The following is a 19,827-nucleotide window of genomic DNA, read 5'->3' on the forward strand; positions in this document are numbered from 1 at the left end:
TAAGAAATTGATTGGTTTACATGTATATGTGCAAAAGGAAATAGACCAATCCATCTCTTTATGCATATGCTTATGCACCTATGCAAGTTTGTCTGGGTTGACCTTAAAAAAGCAGCGCCAAGTTTTTTACAAGAAAAATTTATTTATTTTATTTTAATTAAATATTTTTATTTTATAATGTTACCTCTTTAATTTTTTGTGATTAAAATAATTCTTTGTAATATTATAATTTTATCAAGGAGAATTAAAACTACTACTACTTGGGTTGATAGAAAGACTCTCAGGAATACAAAGATACATACCACTTGGGATGAGTTAGGTAACACAATTTTGTTTCATTTTTTAAAAGTAGTTGCAAAATTATTTTTCAAAGTGTATATATTCTCTTTGCAATTGGCGCAATTTAAAGATTTCATATCTTTTTTTGAAATACGTATCACTTAGGTTGAATTAGGTAACGCAATTTTGTGAATTATTTTGTTAGGGAGAAATAAAGCTACTATACATATATCATCACTTGGGTTGAGTTAGGTAACGAAATTTTGTGAATTATTTTGTTAGAAAGAAATAAAGCTACTACCATTTTAGATTTTTAGATTTACAACATACATTGCGCGTGTACTTGGCGCCTTTTTTTACCTTTTTTGAAAAAGGTAATTTTGTACTGATATCATGCATTTTGTAGTGATAAGCAAGTATCGGCAAAAAATTTCCATTTTTTATTTTTTAATTATTTACAAATTGACAATAACAACAAATTAAATTTTTATTAAATTTATATATATATATATATATATAAAACCTCTTATTTTTTACAAATATACATATATGTGTATTTATATTCGTATTATATAGAGAATCGCTATAACATTAAGGTAGCTGTCTCGCTACGTGCTAGTCAAGTGACTGTTTGTAGGTTTTCACGTTCAGAAATATATTTCAGGCAATTTTTGCCAAGGGAAAAATAATTTCATGAATTATGGTGTAAAATTTAATATGTGACAAAGTATGTTACTTTTTCCAAATTATGTGATTTTTCTCATTTGACTCCGTTTTGATCAGCTGATCATGCGAGTCGTCGAGAAAGGTTACAAGTGAGGTTACATCTCCTTTTCGATTGAATTTTGACAATTACTGAGAAAGGGTTTCAAAACGCATGACAGAGGTGTCAATCACTATCCAATTCGGCTAAGGAAGACGAGCCCCATAACCTGCAACTACAGTGATTAGCCAGCGGCGTTGCCAAGTCTTCCCAACCTCACCTCGACCAAAAAATGTCTGCTCGATTACCGCATTTTCACTAAAATAAACTAAAAAATTAGCAGCGAAATCTCCGGTAACCTATATATTTTATGGTTGCATCGGATTCTTCGAAATCTAATGTACAAAAAGCAATGTTTTTTTCTCACTTCATCTAATCGAAAAATACGAAAATATGTGATTGAAACCGTGATAGAGCCTTCTTTTCTGTATGAAGTAATGCAAAATTTGTGATTTTCGAGATCGATTTTCTAGAGTAAATAGTCGGTAAGGAGCCACAGAAAAAATCGACTGCAAAGCTGATCATATAATTTGATATAAAAACCGAAATCGAAAACTTTATCTAATACATGCCCTGACGAGACAGCTACCTTAAATGTAATAATAGTTATAATATAGAACTATTGTCTCCTATTTTTGAAATTTATTAAATATGTATTGATTAAATACGTATTTATTATATTTAATGTTATTCTTGCAATTCTCTATGTTAAGTGGATATAAATACACATATATATCGTATATATAACATTATATATATAACATTAACATGTTTTTTAAATCATGTTTATCTGCAATAATTAAATTATTTATATTAAACCAATTATTATTTTTAAAATAAAAGATTTACCTGACAATGTGATTATTCCTTATCCACTAATTATTAAATTTTCAAATAAGTAATTATTTATGTATTAAAAACACATGAAGAATATAAAACGGTGCGAAACTGGAAACTACTGGAACAGATTCGGGTCTGGACTAGTTATTTATTGGTTCGGATTCCTTGACTGCTTGAACAGATCGACTAAGAAAAAGTTTATTATAATGGACCATTTTCCCGAAAATATCACATACATGGATCCAACTTGTATCAAACCTATGAATATTAATACGTGATTATAATCGATATAATTGTATATATTTATTTTTGTACAGTTATGTTCAAGAAATGACAAGAAATGATACATCTAATATTTGTAAATAGATTTCTGTTAGAGGATCTGATCATGGATTAATATTTTAATACTGTTTCTGATTGTTATCGGAATGAATTAAAGTATGGTTTTGTATTTTTATATTGTAATTATTATATTCAAGTCATTAAACTATTCATGTATTTTTATTTTCCCTCCAAATGTTTGCGAAAACTTAACTATTTAGTAGAGCTACATAATCGAGTAAATGAATTAAATATTATCACATAACTGAATGAATTAAAATCACAGTCCTTAAAAATACAATGTAGCTAATATATATTAATTATAAAATAGATTATAATATATATATAATCAACTATTTTATAATAAATCAATTGTACGATGAAACAAAGTTATTTATCTGGTTATAATATTTACAGTCCTTGAATCTGAATCCTTTAAACAAAATTGAACAATTCGTTGAATCTAAGATCAGATTTTAGCTTTCTTCCTATTTTTATCCGACACTGTATACTTGTTGTAACTTTTTGTTGGCTCAGAAGGTTCCCATCTACTCGCTGGAAAAATGTGTTTGTTCCTCTCGTACCATGATCTAATGAGAAAAACATAAAAGAGAATTATACAAAGTATTCTTTTAATAATAAATACCTAAGTAAAACTTTTCCGACATGTGATTCCTCGGTTTCGACAGAAGCATCGTGCATAATACGAATATCATCGTGAACGTCAAATGTGAACAGAGGCCCGCTCTTTCCTCGTGCCTAATCGCAATATTACATACATTAAAATAACATGCCAACATTGTGATATTGCTTCATAAGTTTTATCATTTAGTATATTTACCTTAGTTACAATAAAATCAGTTATAGTTGCAGTAAAACGTATAATGGTGCGGTAATATAAGATTCTCCTTGACATACATTAACTGATCTGCCATTACTGTTTTAAGCTCGCTGAATTCACGCCTCAGAACTTCTAAACATCTCTGAAGAACCTAATAGATAGAATTACCTGTGTGTGAAAATTTAATTTATGCAGCAGAACATTATATATCATGCCATTGTTACTCCAAAAGTGACACTGGAGTATTTTAATAACTTAAACGTTCTCTAAACCACTGAGACATTCACCTTTCTTCATTATAACACTCCGACGATGGTCAGATCCATCCCAATAACTGAATGTGATCTCAATTTCTTCTTCCTTCAACGCGTTCTGCTTTCTACCCCATTCTTGTCTCAATTCTTCCCTAAGTTTATTTTCCTCCTCGTCTCTTTCCGTACTGGCAAAAAACATGTATCTACATCTGGATTTTTCTAAATCTTCTTAATCGCAGGGCCATCAAATTGCACATTTTCTGACTGCGGGGATTTTTCGGCATTGTCTTCGTCAGAAGACATCTCAGCTTCATCTTCGTCTTCGTCCAGATTAAAAGACAAAGCTTGAATCTGTCTCTTCTGTTTGTTCTTTTCTGTCTGCTTCGCCGCTAGTGCTCTTTCCTTTTTTGCTCTTTTTCACGTTCCTTCTATCAAAGCATAAAATACATGCTTTAATAAAATAAAAGCATAAAATACATAAAATACAATATTTTTATCTTTTTCTAACTCTTAAAACTGGAAAAGAATAAAAAATAAGTTGAACCGATAATAAAATAACTTACGATAATTCCTTCGCGCGTAAACGGGATTGATCTCCTCGGCATCAGCTCCCTGCCGTCAATATATACCTGTGAACAGGCTCCTTGATCTCTTCGGTATCAGCTCTCTGCTGTCAATATGTAATACCTCTACAAAGTAAAAATGTATTGTATAATCAGAATACTAGCAACGTGCACAACTTCATTTGAGGTTATAATTGGGTACAACATTCATCGCACGATACTGTTATAATTGCAAATCGGAAACGTACCTCGAGTCCAGCTCTTCTGCGATCAACGAAGTCGGGATCGAACGTGTCAGTCGTCACTTTCTGCCAAGCGTAGAGAACCTTCTTTTCCGGCAGCGGTGGTAACACGATGTAGGGATACGAAATCTCGGGATAAGCACGAAGAAATTCAATTTTCAATTCAGTATATCGCCGGCACGATTACGGTGTTACTGCCGTTTCGCGTACGCGCGTATGCGCGCGTTGTCGCACCTTATACCTCGCGACAGCGTGCGGCTCGTGCAAACGTTAACGCGCGGCCGCAATCGCGCGGCAGAAACGCCTCGTGTGAACAGGCTCCTTGATCTCAGTATCAGCTCCCTGCTGTCAATATAAAAAATAATATAATAGGTTATTAACCTGTATGTATAAACACTCACGTAAACGTAGTATAAACAGTAAATAAAATAGTACAAGTATAACAGTAATATATAGAATAAGATAATTATAGGATAATTACATAAAACAATTACCTTGAATTAATCGTCGCGTCGTGTAAAGAGTCACGGTCGGTCTCGCACCGCGCGTACTACCGTATCTCTCTCGAGATAGGTTATAACTGATGAACTGACTGACACTCTGACAGCGCGCTAAACGAACACACTTGTCTGCACTGCACTGCACTGCGATACTAACGCTGCTAGCTGCCAGTGTCGAAAAAGTGAAAGTGACGTTCTCTGTTTGTTACATGTATGTTATAATGAATGAGAGCGGTTGACGTAGAAGAAAGTATCTTAAAAAAAATTTTTGACATTTGGACTTTGCGTCGCAATATCTCCGCTCGTAGGGCACGTAGCGGAATATTATAAGAGAAACCCCCCCCTAATTGGACCCCAAGCTATCGATCAAGCCTAATTAGAACTTGATCCGTTCACTCGTTATCGAGATCTCAACATCTCGTATACTCGCAACCCGTCGCGTCGCGTAAAAGAGTCACGGTGCGGTCTCGCTTCGCGTGTACTTGGCGCGAGACACTACCGTGTCTCTTGATTAAGAAACCTTGAATAATTCGAGATGTTAAAATACTAGAAATTAATAAACTGAAGATCATTTTTCGATGTCGTCGTAGATGATGTTATGGTTATTAGAAACCAGTTTCTCTTGATTGAGAAATAATTTGAAAGTTATGATAGTCGGTGTCAGAATAATTAATTAGCGTATATTTTACACAAAACGCGGACGAACAAAAAAAAATTGCCAATATAATAAAAAAAGTATACAAATTAGAAATTTGCACATTTTTTTCGCTTATATATAACTCAAGAACTAATCAACTAAATTTTAAAGAATTATATATGAAATAGGGGTAGAAAAGGTTGAAGGACATAATAGAATTAGAAAAAATTGCCAATATAATAAAAATCAAACGGGCACAGTAACAACTGTGCCGCAACAACAACGTAGAGCTACGTCTACTGTCACTAGTTCATGTTAAAGTATTCAGGGAACGACAGTTGACGCAGCTCTATACGTTGTTGGTTGCGGCACAGTTGTTACTGTGCCCATTTGATTTTTATACTGGCAATTTTTTTTAATTCTATTATGTTCTTCAATCTTTTCTACCCCTATTTCATATATAATTCTTATATAATTTATATTTATAGTTATATTTCATATATAATTTTTTAAATATTTGGTTGATTAATTCTTGAGTTACATACGTTAAAATTTGCTAGGAATACGTACATACATAGAAGCCTAATAAAGCTGGGTCTAATCAACCAAATCTTAAAGAATTATATATGAAATAGGGGTAAAAAAAACTGAAGAATATAATGTAATTAGAAAAGTTGCCAATAATTGATATTAAATTGCCAAAATTGAAAGTGGTTGAAACTTGAGCATAATTATTTGCTTATAATATTGTTCGGCTTTCTCATTTAGGAAGCTTTTTGAGACTTTTAAAACTTTCAACAGGAAATGGGACTATATAAGCTATCTAATGACGTATTAATCATTACTCTACGATGATTAGTTTCGAAGATATAAACGTTCAAAGTGTGGCATGTTTTCGTTGCATCTGTGCTCCCAATGTTACCCTCTACTTACTGTCGACAAAGACATAGTTTTACGTAAAAAATTAAGTAAAAAATTGAAACGATTTTTATGATATATTAGATATCAGTAGATTTTTGTTAAAGGCTAATCTTTTTTCGCAAAGATGGAGTTGTCTTGAGCATGAATTCAGCGAATGTTTCTTCCATAAAGGAAAAATCATTCTCATTTATCGATTTGCAGATAGAAACTCATAAATAAGTATTTTGCATTAAAAACGTATCTATTACAGCAGAGCACGACAAGACATGCCCTTTTTTTATTTCATCGTATATAAGAATATAAGAGGTGACCGAGTTCAAGTCCATACCAGAGTCCCTATAATACATTGACTTAAATGTAATGATGATTTTTTATTGGTCCGCCAATGTTTCAGCCAAGTTAATGAGAGTGAGACAAAGTTATTAGTGGGAGTGAGACAATTAAAGCTACATAACTGGCCCGCCAGTTCGCTATTTTATAACCAAGAAGAAGTTAGTGAGAGTGAAACAAAGCTATAACGGTGTCCTAACTCTTATTATAGGAACTCTAGTCCATACTGCAAGAAATGCACTTCTCAGCCGATTTTTGGTAATTATATGCATTTTAGGGGAGGCACCTCTGATGACCTTGGCCTTGACATACGTTATCAAGGTCACCCTCCTGAGTGACCTTCAGAAAGTTTTAACCGGCGCTCGTTTTTTATTAAAAAGTTATAAACAAAAAAAGTTTGAAAAATGTAGCATCAGTTATTTTGAGTACTAATAGACATAAAGGACTGATATTTATGTGGAAATAGTACATGTATGAACAAAGGAAAATTATATTATATAAAGCAGTGAATTGTTGGTATATTAAAAGAAAAGTTATTTAAAGCAGAGAATAGTAGGTATATTGTTGGTAAGTCATCCATGAGATACTGTTGTTGACGCGTTTTTTTTTTTAAGTGGTGTATCCCCTGTAGGACTAATCCACTGATGACTAAAATATGACTCTTTAAGGTGATTGGGCCATCAGAGCATGTTAAAGAAAAAAAATCCGAATTAAATATATGTTATAAAAAAAACCTAAATACACTTAAATTTGCAATTTTGAGAAGATCTGACGTCTAGTTTTTGAGATATTAAATCTCAAAGTTGGCATTTTTAACATAGGTTTTATGGGAAATTGTACCGAAAACATACATTTTTCGAGAATTTCACTCACTGTCTGTAAAGAAACAAGTTCAAAAAACTGAAAATAACATTATTTGATTCTTCTAGCACTTGTTAAGTATAAGACAAAACGACGTTGACGTGTAATAAGGCCAAAAATTCAATCAAAAGTTGATGAATCGTCGCGTTTCTTGTGGGCCTTTCGATCAGCTGTACGCGACGTGAACATGTGGCAACGCCGCGCCGTGTAGTGTTTTCTTTCCACAGCACTATTCTTTTGCAAGCAAATCTCCCGTTATCGAAATTGTTTGTTACCTTCCATTATTTTTTAACATAAACACAATACATAACCTCACTCAAACACATGGCACTGGCATGATAGCTGCCTACAGCGAAGAGATGCAATGTCGCGACATTTCTCTTGTACGAATGTCAACTGAAGTCAAATCTTGAACTGTTTACATTTATCAGTAGATAAATTGATACGTAATTGAATGAAAAGTTACATTATAAAACCAGTAATTATACAAGTGTCTAGAATATATCCATAAAAATGGTTTTTCTTAAAATAAAATTTAGCCCTTATATTGACTCATATGGTACATGGCCCAATCACCTTAACTAACTGAAGCAGAATTAAAGGAATAAACAAAAAATTAAGAAAATTTAGGTCGACTTTAAATTTAATTTTTGAAAATAAAGTTTCACATTAAATATGTGGATCCAAATATAAAATAAATTTGAAGTCCAAAATCACGAAGTTTTGCGTATAATAATTTTTTTCAAAATTTTGTAAAAATTAGCATCGGTGTCTATAATTATTTTGAGAGAAATATTACTATGTAAATCGTGAAAGTTTATAACTTATGTTTCTCTGATGCAACAGATTTATTTTTAAAGCTGCGAGACAAACGACGATTACATAGCCATCGTCCATATAACGTTCGCTACCGCCAATTCTTTTCCAACAATCTGATATATGCATATCGCTTCTAAAGGTCTTAGTGGGCACACCGCAGTTTTTATTCTTATTTGAACAAATCAATATTCAGAATGTAAACAACAATAGAGTAACGTAAAGATGTAAAGAGTTTGTTTGAAAGCGCACATACGATTTTAGTATTAAACTGTATAATAAATATATGAATTAAAAAATATAGTGTGAACCCAGTTAAACTGTCTCTGTGCTTGAGTTTGCCCAACCCGAAAGACGGCTCTTACAATAATGAATACATCATGTCATCTTGTCTACGGTTAAATAATTGACACTTAAATAACTAACTCTGTTTAAAGTTGTTTGCGACGTTGTAACTATGATTGATGACCTAATAACGCTATCGATACTGGCTGCATTCCGATATATTCACTGTCAGTACTGCAAATCTATATTTTACGTCACGTATACTATAGATTTTCAGTACTGAAAGTTGCTGACAGTGAATATCGGAATGCAGCCAAATGTCTCTTTTGTTAAGTGCCAATATTTCTCGTTCGAATCGTAGCAGCAGTTTCAGTAACACTTTGTTGCTTCGAATTTAACATTGTAGTCAGATAAGGCTTCTCTTGCGTCGGGCAGCGAAATTTATTATTGTTCCATCTTGTCGATTTGGCACCTACCGGTTCAAATAAGTTGTTCCATAAACTGTTTGCTACTGCAAAAATAGAAGATCCCGAATCATTTTCTGGATTATTTCTGAACAACTATAAAAATAGTTTTAATACACATTTACGTGTTTATTTTTACGTTTAGGTTTAAATATAAAAATAAAATATAAAAGTAAATATATAAAATATAAAATATAAAAATTTTAAATATAAAACTTTTAAATATATATGTATAACTACAAATATATAAAATGCGTTTTTAAATATAAAATTATAAATAAAATGCGTTTTAAATATGAAAGATTAGTTTCTTACTTATTTATATATAGTTAACAAATCTCTTCTTAGGAAATTTTTAATAAACTTACAAAAAGCGTTGGTCTTTTGACTAACGTGAAGACAATCTCTACTTAAATATGTCATATCGGTATACCCATTTGAAGCAAATGGAATACTGAAATTCACCAGGATAGGCTGAGTTACGACTGTAAAGTCATCTCTTTGGAATTCTGAGTAAGTTGCGATTTCCATATCTAGCTTCTGCCACCTAAAACATATTTTCAACTTTTTAATCAATCCGCAATTTGCTTTCAACGGTACAAGTGATACTTTCAATGAAACAAAGTTAAAATTAATTTATACTGTCGCACATTGCAAACACGTATTTTTTACTTAATGTCGTATCGGATTATTTAAACACAGATAAGAACTTTGCATTACCGAAAATAATTATATATTAACATTTAATAAATAACATAGGGTAGGTAGTCCAACAATAAACCATGTAAATTTCAGAGGCTTATATCTCTCAATTATTGAGTTAAAGATCTGTGTTTTTGCATACGCAGGTCATGAATTTAGTTGGCTACTATTGTATAAGATGACTCATAAGTTATTTTTAAAGTTTAGCCACAATTTTGTTTTTTTTTAAAGCAATGTTAAATGGTTTATTGTATACAGGGTTGTTATACACAATAAACCTAGTCATTTTTAACAATGAACCACATGTTTTATGCTGTGAATTGTTAGTGTTATTTTAGTTTTACTATGTTTTAAAATGTTTATTTAAGGAAGAGATAATTATAAGACATGATAAGTAAGATTAGGATAGTATAAATTTAAATTAAAGCTAGCTTAATTATATATGTTATGTTTTTATTATTTGAAGCTTACAATCAAAATTATTATTTTTAATCAGACTTTTTGTCACTTAGATTATTTATTATTTATTGTAGCAATTAGTCAGTTTAATAAGACTTTATAACACCGATAACTATAGTAAAAGACAAAATGGTTTATTGTAAACCATTTAACATTTTTTACGCTAATTTCCAAAAAATACGATAAAATAATGCAATAGAAAAAGTTGTTTACAGAATTATAAAGCCAAATGACGCAAAACTATAGAATAATGATAGATAAAAAAAATGATAGATATAACAACAAAAACATGAAAAATACGTAAAATTTACAAAAAAAAATTTAGTTTGTCTAAATTCACAAAATGTGGCCTTAAACGGCCATCCTTCGTGTGATTTGCCGGTCGATTGGAGAGCCGAAGAGAAGTTCAAATACGAGTCTTTGCATATAATGCAACAAGCACACTCTGGTAACGTCATATTTATGAAATATCGCAATAGTTTATAGTGTACTATAGGGTTCATTGTTGGACTACTTACACTACTCTAGACTATTTTCCGTTTTATTTTACGTTATTACACTTACTGTTGTATAATGTCGTAATACATAGATCTAAAACGCCAAGATGTGAGACCAAACATGCAAGAACACACGAACTTCGTTCCAAGGAAACAATTAAGCGATGGTTTTTCTTCACGTATCTCAACCATAGCCTTTAAATGTGGTGGTGGAAGCAATGCCACGAAGGTTCGCGGCAAATTATCTCTTAACGTCCGCAAAGCTTGGAGTAGATCAGTTTTATGTGTTTCAAGAACTGACCAAGGCGATGGAATCCAACATATTTTACTGCAAAAGTCATTGCTTCCGATCATCAGAGAGATGAACTGCAAATCAAATTTTATTGTTATCGATATGTATGTTTAATAAATAAGAGTGCAAAATGTTTAACAGCAAAGCGAGATATTTGGTTGTACAGCATATTAACGAGAATCTTGGAAAACATTACAAAATTATGACAGACTATAAATAGTTCCGTCAAATTTTTATCGCAAGGAAAATCAGTTTAAAACTATAAAGGGTGATAATTAACTTAATTATTACATACAACAAAACATGCAGTTCACGTAATGACAATAGCTGCTCCTCGTTTCTCTCGCTGTTTGCAACAAATTAAATTTGTCTAGTTCAACGAACCTTCCAATGTTTCTGCAGATCTATCCTTGGATCATTTTTAATTTTCTTGACTAACATATCCGCCATATAAACCATATCCGCGGACATAGCTCCACTTTCGGCAACATTCAATTGCGATGCCTTGTCAGTCGTCAAAGAGTCTCCCAATGCATATCCTATCAAATTGGGGTTGAATTCCTAATGTAATGAAAATTTATGATGACTAATTTGTACACGCGCACATTGTTAGATCAGCCTTTAGTGTTACATTACTCCCTTTCCTTCCCCCTCAAGACGTAATACAACTTTTCTTATCTAACTTATTGTTATAGTATCCGTCTCTATGTTATTTTTTTAAATTATAAATCTGTCATAAAATTGTGAAAATCTGTCACAAAGATCATATATTTAATCATAAACTTTCTAAGATTATTTAATATATAAAATAAATTGCAAGAAAAGAAATAATTTTCGGTTAGAGAAAGACATTTATTAAAGTGAGGAAAAAAATTAGAGAGCGAATAAAGAGCTCACAATTTTAAATATTGATCAATAATGATTATGATAATGATTTTATTAACCGATATAACATTCTGAATTATATAATATAATATGATATAATATATTATATTATATTATATATAACTTTTTTGTTTGGCATTGTTTAATATCCTGGTATTTTATTTTACAAAGTAAGATTGTTAGCATCACGCCCAACTACCTTAGGGGAATTTTACGAAATATAAAATTTGCACATGGGATAAGAGGGAATTCCCCTCAATGCCCCCTTCCGCTAACTACAATTTCGCCGCTCTCGCACGAAGTCACGCAGTAGCTCTAATGGTGCAAAAAAAGTCTATTTTTCTTTTTTTATTATATAATTATTATATAACAGCACTACAAATCTAAGTGCGTTATTTTAGGTGAAGCTCTTTTTACACATTTCTAACTGTTTTAAATCACGTCATTTAACATTAAACGAACTAACTTTTAATGTAATACCATTAAAAGTATTAAATGACTTAATTTAACACATAAAGAAATATGTAAAAAGAGCTTCAGTCTAATGCGTCATTGTACAGGCGCTGAGTATCAGACCTTCTCTCTGAATGAAATGAAAGAGCAATACACAAAAATATCTTTCAGAATAATAAAATATAATTATGAACAAAAATCAGTGGTTATTTCACAGTGGAATATCGCATATAAGCAGCAGAAATTATCACTTTAAATAATATGCAGAATTTAAATCACATAATAAACATGAAATATGTAAACATTATAAGTAAGAGATCACATAATAATCATGAAATATAAACATTGTAAATAAGAAATCACATAAATTTAAAGAAACAAAAGAAATCAAAACATCCAAAAATAGTTCGCACAGTATAATTACATTAAACTGAGATTTAATGATGACTTAATTTTCTTCCAGACAATTATTAATCAAACCAAACTCAAAGTTAGATAATAAATTTTATATAAACAAGATTGAAAGACGTATTTAATGAAAATAGATCAAATAATAAATTATTATCTACTAAAATGAAAGGAACTGGAAATTATTAATATTCACATTAAGTAAATGACGCACAAATTGAATATTTTAGCAATTCAATCAACCTTAAAATTTGTCTCATTATTAAATATCTTAGAATATTAGTAAATATCAATAGTCGCATTGTCTTAAGAATTAACCATGCGCAAACATATCATTTGGTGGATTTTTTGAATAAAATGAAATTATAAGTATATGAAATACAGTTCACAGTAGAACTTATACAAAAGCATATACACTTTCTTTGGAGAAAGAGGTGTTATTAATTTGATTTGAACGTAGAAAACTTAATTAAAAGAGATCGAAAGAACGAAAGAAATCATTTGTCTAACATTTGACTAAATCTCCAAGAGAATTTAAAGATATAGTTGTATTATTATTGTTAACGCAATCCATATTTAGTGCCTCGTGTGAGAAGTCTCTGCAACCAAGATTGTAAATTAGATGGAACCTTCCACCAAATGCAAGAATGTGAACTCTGATTCTCGGTCGCAAGAACATCTCGAATGTTACCTTAAAAATGACCGCAATCGGCTTGTATGGAGCAATCTTAATAATGGCCGCTATCGGCGCTCCAGAATAATCTCGTGATAATGGCCGCAATCGGCAGTATTGAAATTAAGAATGTATGGGTGACATCTCAAAGCATTACCAAAAATCTAAAAATTTCATAGATTGTTCTATTATTACATCTAAGTATCTGTGTAAAATTTCAGCACAATTCTCTTACTGGTTTAAAAGTTATTGTAATTAAGGATGTATTGGAGGTATTTCAATATATTCAGAAAGTGCTGTAAATTGTTTCTAAATTAAATTAAAAATACTCTGTAAATTTTTGAAGTTATTTAAGAGTTATTTAAGTTTAAAGTTGATAAAATTAACATTATCCCTTATAGAGAATTGACATTTTTGTTGTAAATATAAATAAAATATAAATAAATCATTAAGATATTTCTTAAACTTTTTTTATGTGTAAAACATACATCATTGTGATATTGTGTATTTTAAGTTTCAAAATTTTTTGCCACAAAAAAATTTTTTTAATTGTTTAAACAATACTAATTATTTAAATAACAAAAAATTATACTCAAACTGTTAACGTTAATCCCTTCTAACATATAAAAAATTTTGAGTTGTTTGACATACATGCAAAGTCTTCTTTTATTGAAAGTTTAACTTTTAGCAAGGACTGTACGACCCATACATCCTTAATTGAGCTATTGAAAGAAATTAACGACGCGATCGTCGTTGATGTCGTTGATGTCGTTGATCGAGTATGCGTGGCGAACTGTGACACGTGAAGGTTGCTTCGCATTGCGATGTATGTGTACACTGACCGGCAGGAATGCCTGGACATTTTGATATGTATATGACATATATGTACATGTATAATGTATATGTATTATGTCCAGGCATTCCTGCCGGTAAAGTGTACATGGTAATAGTGGTAGCGCTTCTAGATCGATAGTGCGTTTACGGGAGGTCAATAACTATTGATTTTACTCTGCCTTATCTCTTCTCACTGTAACTCTCCTTTACCATATATCACCATATTAAGCTCTCCAGCTAAGCTAAGCTAAGCTAAGCTCTCTCTGATACCAACTCATACTACAGATTCTAAACACGATTCATTATATAGATTCTAAACAGTCATTTTTAGATGTTTATGCGTGTAAAAATAACACATTTGGATTTGCAGTGTTAATGCAACGGGTATTAGACTTTACTATAGTTTTAAAGATTTTAATTAAATTTTATTGATTTAACTGCCATGATTGGCCGCCATCAATATCTTAAATCTCCATTTTTTGTATTTGTCTTGCATGCTAAGATTTGTTCAATAATAAACGTTATAACGTTGTAAGATTTGATTGTCTTACTTTAATGATATTGGGAACAGTTAGATATTGTCTCCACGTGCCTTGGCCTCCGCCAGTCATGGTAACTCCTCTATTTTCTATGAGAATCTGGAACAGATTGTCTGCAAAGATTCCAGCTCCAGCCATAAGAGAATCGCCCATCGTGGCAATGACATCGATATCACCCGGTCTTAGTTTATGCACCGACTCTGGCACTTTTGACGATCGGCCACCTGAAATTTATTCAGTCGTGTAGCACTCCTCAATTACACGATGCTTCGCATTTCTAATATCTTTTTTATAACAATTTAATTAATTGTACAACTTCGAATCGACTATTCTTTAATGTAAACGTCGACTTCCCTTACAGAAATTTAATATTGTAAGTGATTACTTTGCTAGTGATTAATTACTTATTTTGAGTATTAAAAAAATGCGCTGTTCTAAATGCTTTTAATACTAAAAATAAGTAATTAATTACTAGCTAAATAATCACTTATTAAACTTCTCACGTATTAAATTTCTGTAAGGGATATGCGTTCTTATTACTGACTGAGATAAAATCATACTCTTTAGTTACATAAACCTTGTTCTGTAATAAAATTTTGATTTGGTATACATATAAGATTCTTGTTATTAATATATGTATAATATTGAAAAATAAAAAATTGGGCTGTACCTCCGAAAACGTCCATGCTCAGATTTAGGTGAATCTTTGTGAATAGGTTCCTTTTAGATAAAACACACATATACCAAAAGGATTTTTTGCGACTCCAAAGTTTAGCAACTTTTTTAACATTTTTAATTTGCTGCCTCCGCGCATACATTTTCCACGCGAAACAAACCAAAACAACTCTCAAGTAATGTAAACAACCATAAAGTCATACACAAAGTACAAATATATTAATTTGCTGCTTCTGCGTTACATTTTCCACGCGAAACGAGGTGCTACATAAGTTTAAAACTTTCCATGCGTGGAAATAAGCTCACGCATGTACTTTGGAGGCACACTATTGACACTATGTATCTAGTTTAATAATAGTGGAGCCCCCCGCAGGGAGGCGGAAACTGCCTTCACGCACTTTTCACGCGAACCGAGGTTCACCCCCACCTCCCCCTGCTTTCGAGAGAGGTGCGGTAGCCCCTCCCTCGCTTACGTGTGTACTGTTTATACACACACAATTAAAGTATTATTTAAAAATTCTTATTAACTTTCCACGCATGAAAAGTTCACGCATACACTTTTCACGCGAACCGAGGTTTACACCCACCTCCCCCCTGCTTTCGAGGGAGGTGCGGTAGCCCCTCCTTCGCTTACGTGTGTATTGTTTATACACACACAATTAAAGTATTATTTAAAAATTCATATTAACTTTCCACGCATGAAAAGTTCACGCATACACTTTTCACGCGAACTGAGGTTCACCCCCATCCCCCTGCCTTTGGAGGAGATGCAGTAGCCCTTCCCTCGCTTACGTGTGTACTGTTTCTCTCTCTCTCTCTCTCTCTTTCTCTCTCTTTCTCTCTCTTTCTCACTGCTAATTCTGTGTATATTATTATACGATGTGGTAGGTTATATAAATTGATATCTCAAAAACTATGCATCGTAGTTTATAATGTTTCTGATTTTCTGAAGTTTCGTCAATGATGTTTGTGTTATGACTTTGACGAGTATGACTTTATGATTGTTTACATTACTTGAGAGCTGTTTTGGTTTGTTTCGCGTGGAAAATGTATGCGCGGAGACAGCAAGTTAAAAATGTTAAAAAAGTTGTAAACTTTGGAGTCGCAAAAAATCCTTTTGGTATATGTGTTTTTTATCTAAAAAGAACCTATTCACAAAGTTTCACCTAAATCTGAGCATGGACATTTTCGGAAGTTTCGCTAAAAATTGCAATGAAATAATTATGTGCGACGATTTTGCTAAAAGAAAAATTCAAGTTAGCCAAAAATGAAATGTAGACATAAAAAATATTGAACTAAAAATAAAATGCCTTACTTTAAGAAAACTATGTTAACATGTAAAGAAGCTTTACATTTTTAATAACTGAGTTTTTATGCAGATGTATAGTATTAATTATAAAGAGATAAGACAATTATGATTAGAGGAACAATTATTGTTAAGGAAATAAGAAATGATAATAGATTTCTTTTTCTACCTGTCACATTACAAGGGAACGGAACATTGTCGGGAATAATTTCTTGCGTTTTATTTGCGTTTCTTGCTGGTTGCAGATACCTTTCCTCTATTCCTGTCTTACCTGCAAGAAGTTGTACGTTGCAATTTACAGAGAAATTAGTACGTATATATATATATACGGCCATAAATTTTGTTCTTAAGAAAAATATGGATTTAGTTTATAATTAAAATACAAAGCAATATGAAAATTATAAATGTTTTATTGAATTATAATTACAATAAAAGAATATTCATAACTATTAGAAATGTTCATGTTTTACTTTTACAAATTTTTTCAAATGATCGGGCTTTAAACGCTCACAACATACGGAACCTTGATGTTGCTATCATTACCAGAATAGCCCTATTTTTTAATGATAATAAATTTATCGTTATCGTTTTAGTGTCCTTGTGCAGCTTTTTTATGTATATGTAATATACCTGTTCAACGACAATGTAAGGACACTGTCGTTAAGAGATCAGCTCTCAATACCTCGATATGAGATTTAAGGTAGTTCTGTCGGTACACGTATCAACTAAAAGTTTCGTCTCCAGTAGCTATATAGAGAGATTCAACACTTATTCAATGCTACCGGAGCGACACTTTTGACTGAATCTGTACAATCCGAACCTGCTCACTAGAAAAAAAAGATAAACGGAAAAAAGCCGTTGCTGCAATGTGCATAGCAATTCTTTGCAAAGTGATATCTTTGAAATTAAACGGGAAAAAAAGTTAATTTTTTTTTTAGAATAATTACACATGTTTTATACCCTACTATTTTTCTTTATTAAAATCGTATAAGATCCGTTCTACCGTTATATATTAAAATGTGATGAAAGTGCCATTCTTCTACGTGTTGTGTATAGAGCGCAGGCACAAAAAGTGCTATTTTTAATTAATAAACTAAACGGTGAATCAACTTCAAACTTTCGTAATTAATACATACTAACTCGGTCTACATATTAAAATTTCAAAAAACTCGTAAAAATAGTAAAAAACAAATTTTTTAAATCTAAAAATAGTGTTGATACTCATTTTGCTTTGCTGCAAGAGTTTAAGCTAGATCGTTTAAAGAAATTTGTAAGAGCAGAAAGTAGACATTAAAGTCCGATCAAAAACTCGGTTTCGGTTTCGGCCAGTTTTGACAAAAAATTGGAGTTTGGTTGGGTTTCGGTTTCGACCGAAAGGAAGTTTTGGTGACGTAGCCGAACTGTTTATTTTCCACAGATTTTCCAAAAACTTGTTTAAAAAAAATTTTTATGTTTAGAAATTTGGTTATTATTGAAATAATATGATTATGATACGGATAGTATATAGCTTACTATAGGTTGTGATAATAAGATTGTAATAGTAGGATTATAATAATATGTGTAATTATTATTTTGATAATTAAATTATGATAATTAAATTATGATACTTATAAAGAAAAAGTACAAAGATCGTTTAAGTCAAATCGGAACTTTTAGTTGCACATGATATAAAACGAATGCGATCGCGAAGAATTTTTTTTATAGTAATAAATGGCAAGTGTTCTCTCGTAGTTCTCTCGAGTCAATTGATAATCAGTTATGCAAAATGGCGGACAACAACAAATTATTATGAAGTTTCTTGTGAATGAAGTTGTGAAACCGGCGGACATTTACGAAGACTTCAAGCACAGTACGATGATGAGACAATTAGCCGCAGTAAAGCATTTGATTGGTGCAAACAATTTAAAGATGGCTGTACATCATACTGCCCATCGCACTACTTGCACATTATTGGAACTTGGCTGGAAGATATTGTTTTATCCTCCCTATGCTTTGCGTCTAAGATCTCGGAGCAATTTTTAGCATCGTGGACACAAGGCTTAAATGTAACAGAAGACTTTTGTCCAAATATCGAAAAATAATTCATAGTTTTCATTTCTATAAATGCGTTCTATTTGCGTTATTTCGTACTTTGTACCCTTAAAAGTCCCGATTTGACTTGAACGACCCTTGTATATAGTATATATGTGCGTATACATATGCGCGCGTATACATATGGCCCTTCTAGGATTTCCATGAAAATTTCGATTTTTAGCTTTTGGTTTCGGTTTTGGCCAAAATTGACACATAACCGAATATTGTTTCGGTTTCGGTCGGACTCTAGTCGATATGTCTCTTTAATTAAAAGTATTATATTTTAGTTATGACTATTTTTATATTGTAATTAGTAAAATTCAATAAAGTACACATCTCATATACTGCTCTATATTTTAGTTATAAAAGAAATCTATTTTTGGGCGATCACACAAATATATGGCACGGCTATGTAATTTGACATTCTGATTTTAACTGCATTTTATATGAAAAGAGGAATTGGAAAATTTCAGCACTGTAATAAAATAACAATCGTGCGACTAGCGAAAAAAATGTAAATTCTTACACTTCGTACGGTGGCATGAATAACATATTACTGGTTAACATACGTACCAAAAGCATTGAAAGTCCATTCTCGAATGGCACGGTGGAGCATGATGTTAAAGGGCGTATCAAGAACGGTCTTTCTATCCGATGCCAATACGGATATATGCAGCAAGGCGCAGTAGAACTGCCACCACTTCCACATTGTTCTACGAGATGCGGAACCGACAATGAACCAAAATTTGAAGTCGCTTCACTTCGACGGCGCCGCGTTCACGCCTGAACTGTGAAACTTGGTATTTTGCAGCTGTTACGTCCAACCCCAGGATTTATAGGACAAGAAAAACTGGGAAGCGAAGGAAAGGTTAACTAGAGGGGTAGGGATAAGGAAGGACAACCAGATACTTACAAATGTCGCTCGCAGGTACACGCTTTGAAGCGTCTTTCAATGGTTCAGAAAGGGTCAACGTCCGTAGGGACGTTAGATAGGACGCTTTTCGTGAGCACACCTATCGTCGGTCCTCTTTTGAGTCAGGGAATTTAATCCCTTTAACTCGCGATTTCGAGAGGGGGATGAGTAGTGGGTGAGGTCTTAAGTTATAAATAAATG

General features: G+C 32.1%; 1 protein-coding gene and 1 pseudogene across 1 annotated transcript; both read right to left on the reverse strand.

Annotated features, from left to right (window-relative positions):
- Nucleotides 1–360: 360 nt before the first annotated feature.
- On the reverse strand, nucleotides 361–5,256 carry LOC139814722 (protein FAM50 homolog; annotated as a pseudogene).
- A 277-nt stretch (nucleotides 5,257–5,533) lies between these two features.
- LOC139815114 (phospholipase B1, membrane-associated-like) lies at nucleotides 5,534–19,496 on the reverse strand. Its single transcript, XM_071781770.1, has 7 exons — nucleotides 19,287–19,496; nucleotides 16,810–16,911; nucleotides 14,672–14,883; nucleotides 11,252–11,428; nucleotides 10,643–10,941; nucleotides 9,286–9,464; nucleotides 5,534–8,964 (listed from the first exon to the last, which is right to left on the reverse strand). Exons 1-7 carry the CDS (start codon nucleotides 19,420–19,422, stop codon nucleotides 8,783–8,785), a joined length of 1,287 nt encoding a protein of 428 aa, XP_071637871.1. The 5' UTR covers nucleotides 19,423–19,496; the 3' UTR covers nucleotides 5,534–8,782.
- Between the last annotated feature and the right edge of the window lie 331 nt (nucleotides 19,497–19,827).

The sequence above is a fragment of the Temnothorax longispinosus genome, chromosome 6 (assembly GCF_030848805.1).
Source record: "Temnothorax longispinosus isolate EJ_2023e chromosome 6, Tlon_JGU_v1, whole genome shotgun sequence".
Taxonomy (NCBI): Eukaryota; Metazoa; Arthropoda; class Insecta; order Hymenoptera; family Formicidae; genus Temnothorax; species Temnothorax longispinosus.

Excerpts from the sequence above, each read along its gene's own strand:
- LOC139815114 (XM_071781770.1), bottom strand. The coding sequence starts at position 19,422 with ATGTGGAAGTGGTGGCAGTTCTACTGCGCCTTGCTGCATATATCCGTA. Across the intron at positions 14,884-16,809 it reads GTTCCCTTGTAATGTGACAG|GTGGCCGATCGTCAAAAGTG; the intron begins GTAGAAAAAGAA and ends AATAAATTTCAG. Across the intron at positions 8,965-9,285 it reads TCAAAAGACCAACGCTTTTT|TAGCAAACAGTTTATGGAAC; the intron begins GTAAGTTTATTA and ends CTATTTTTGCAG.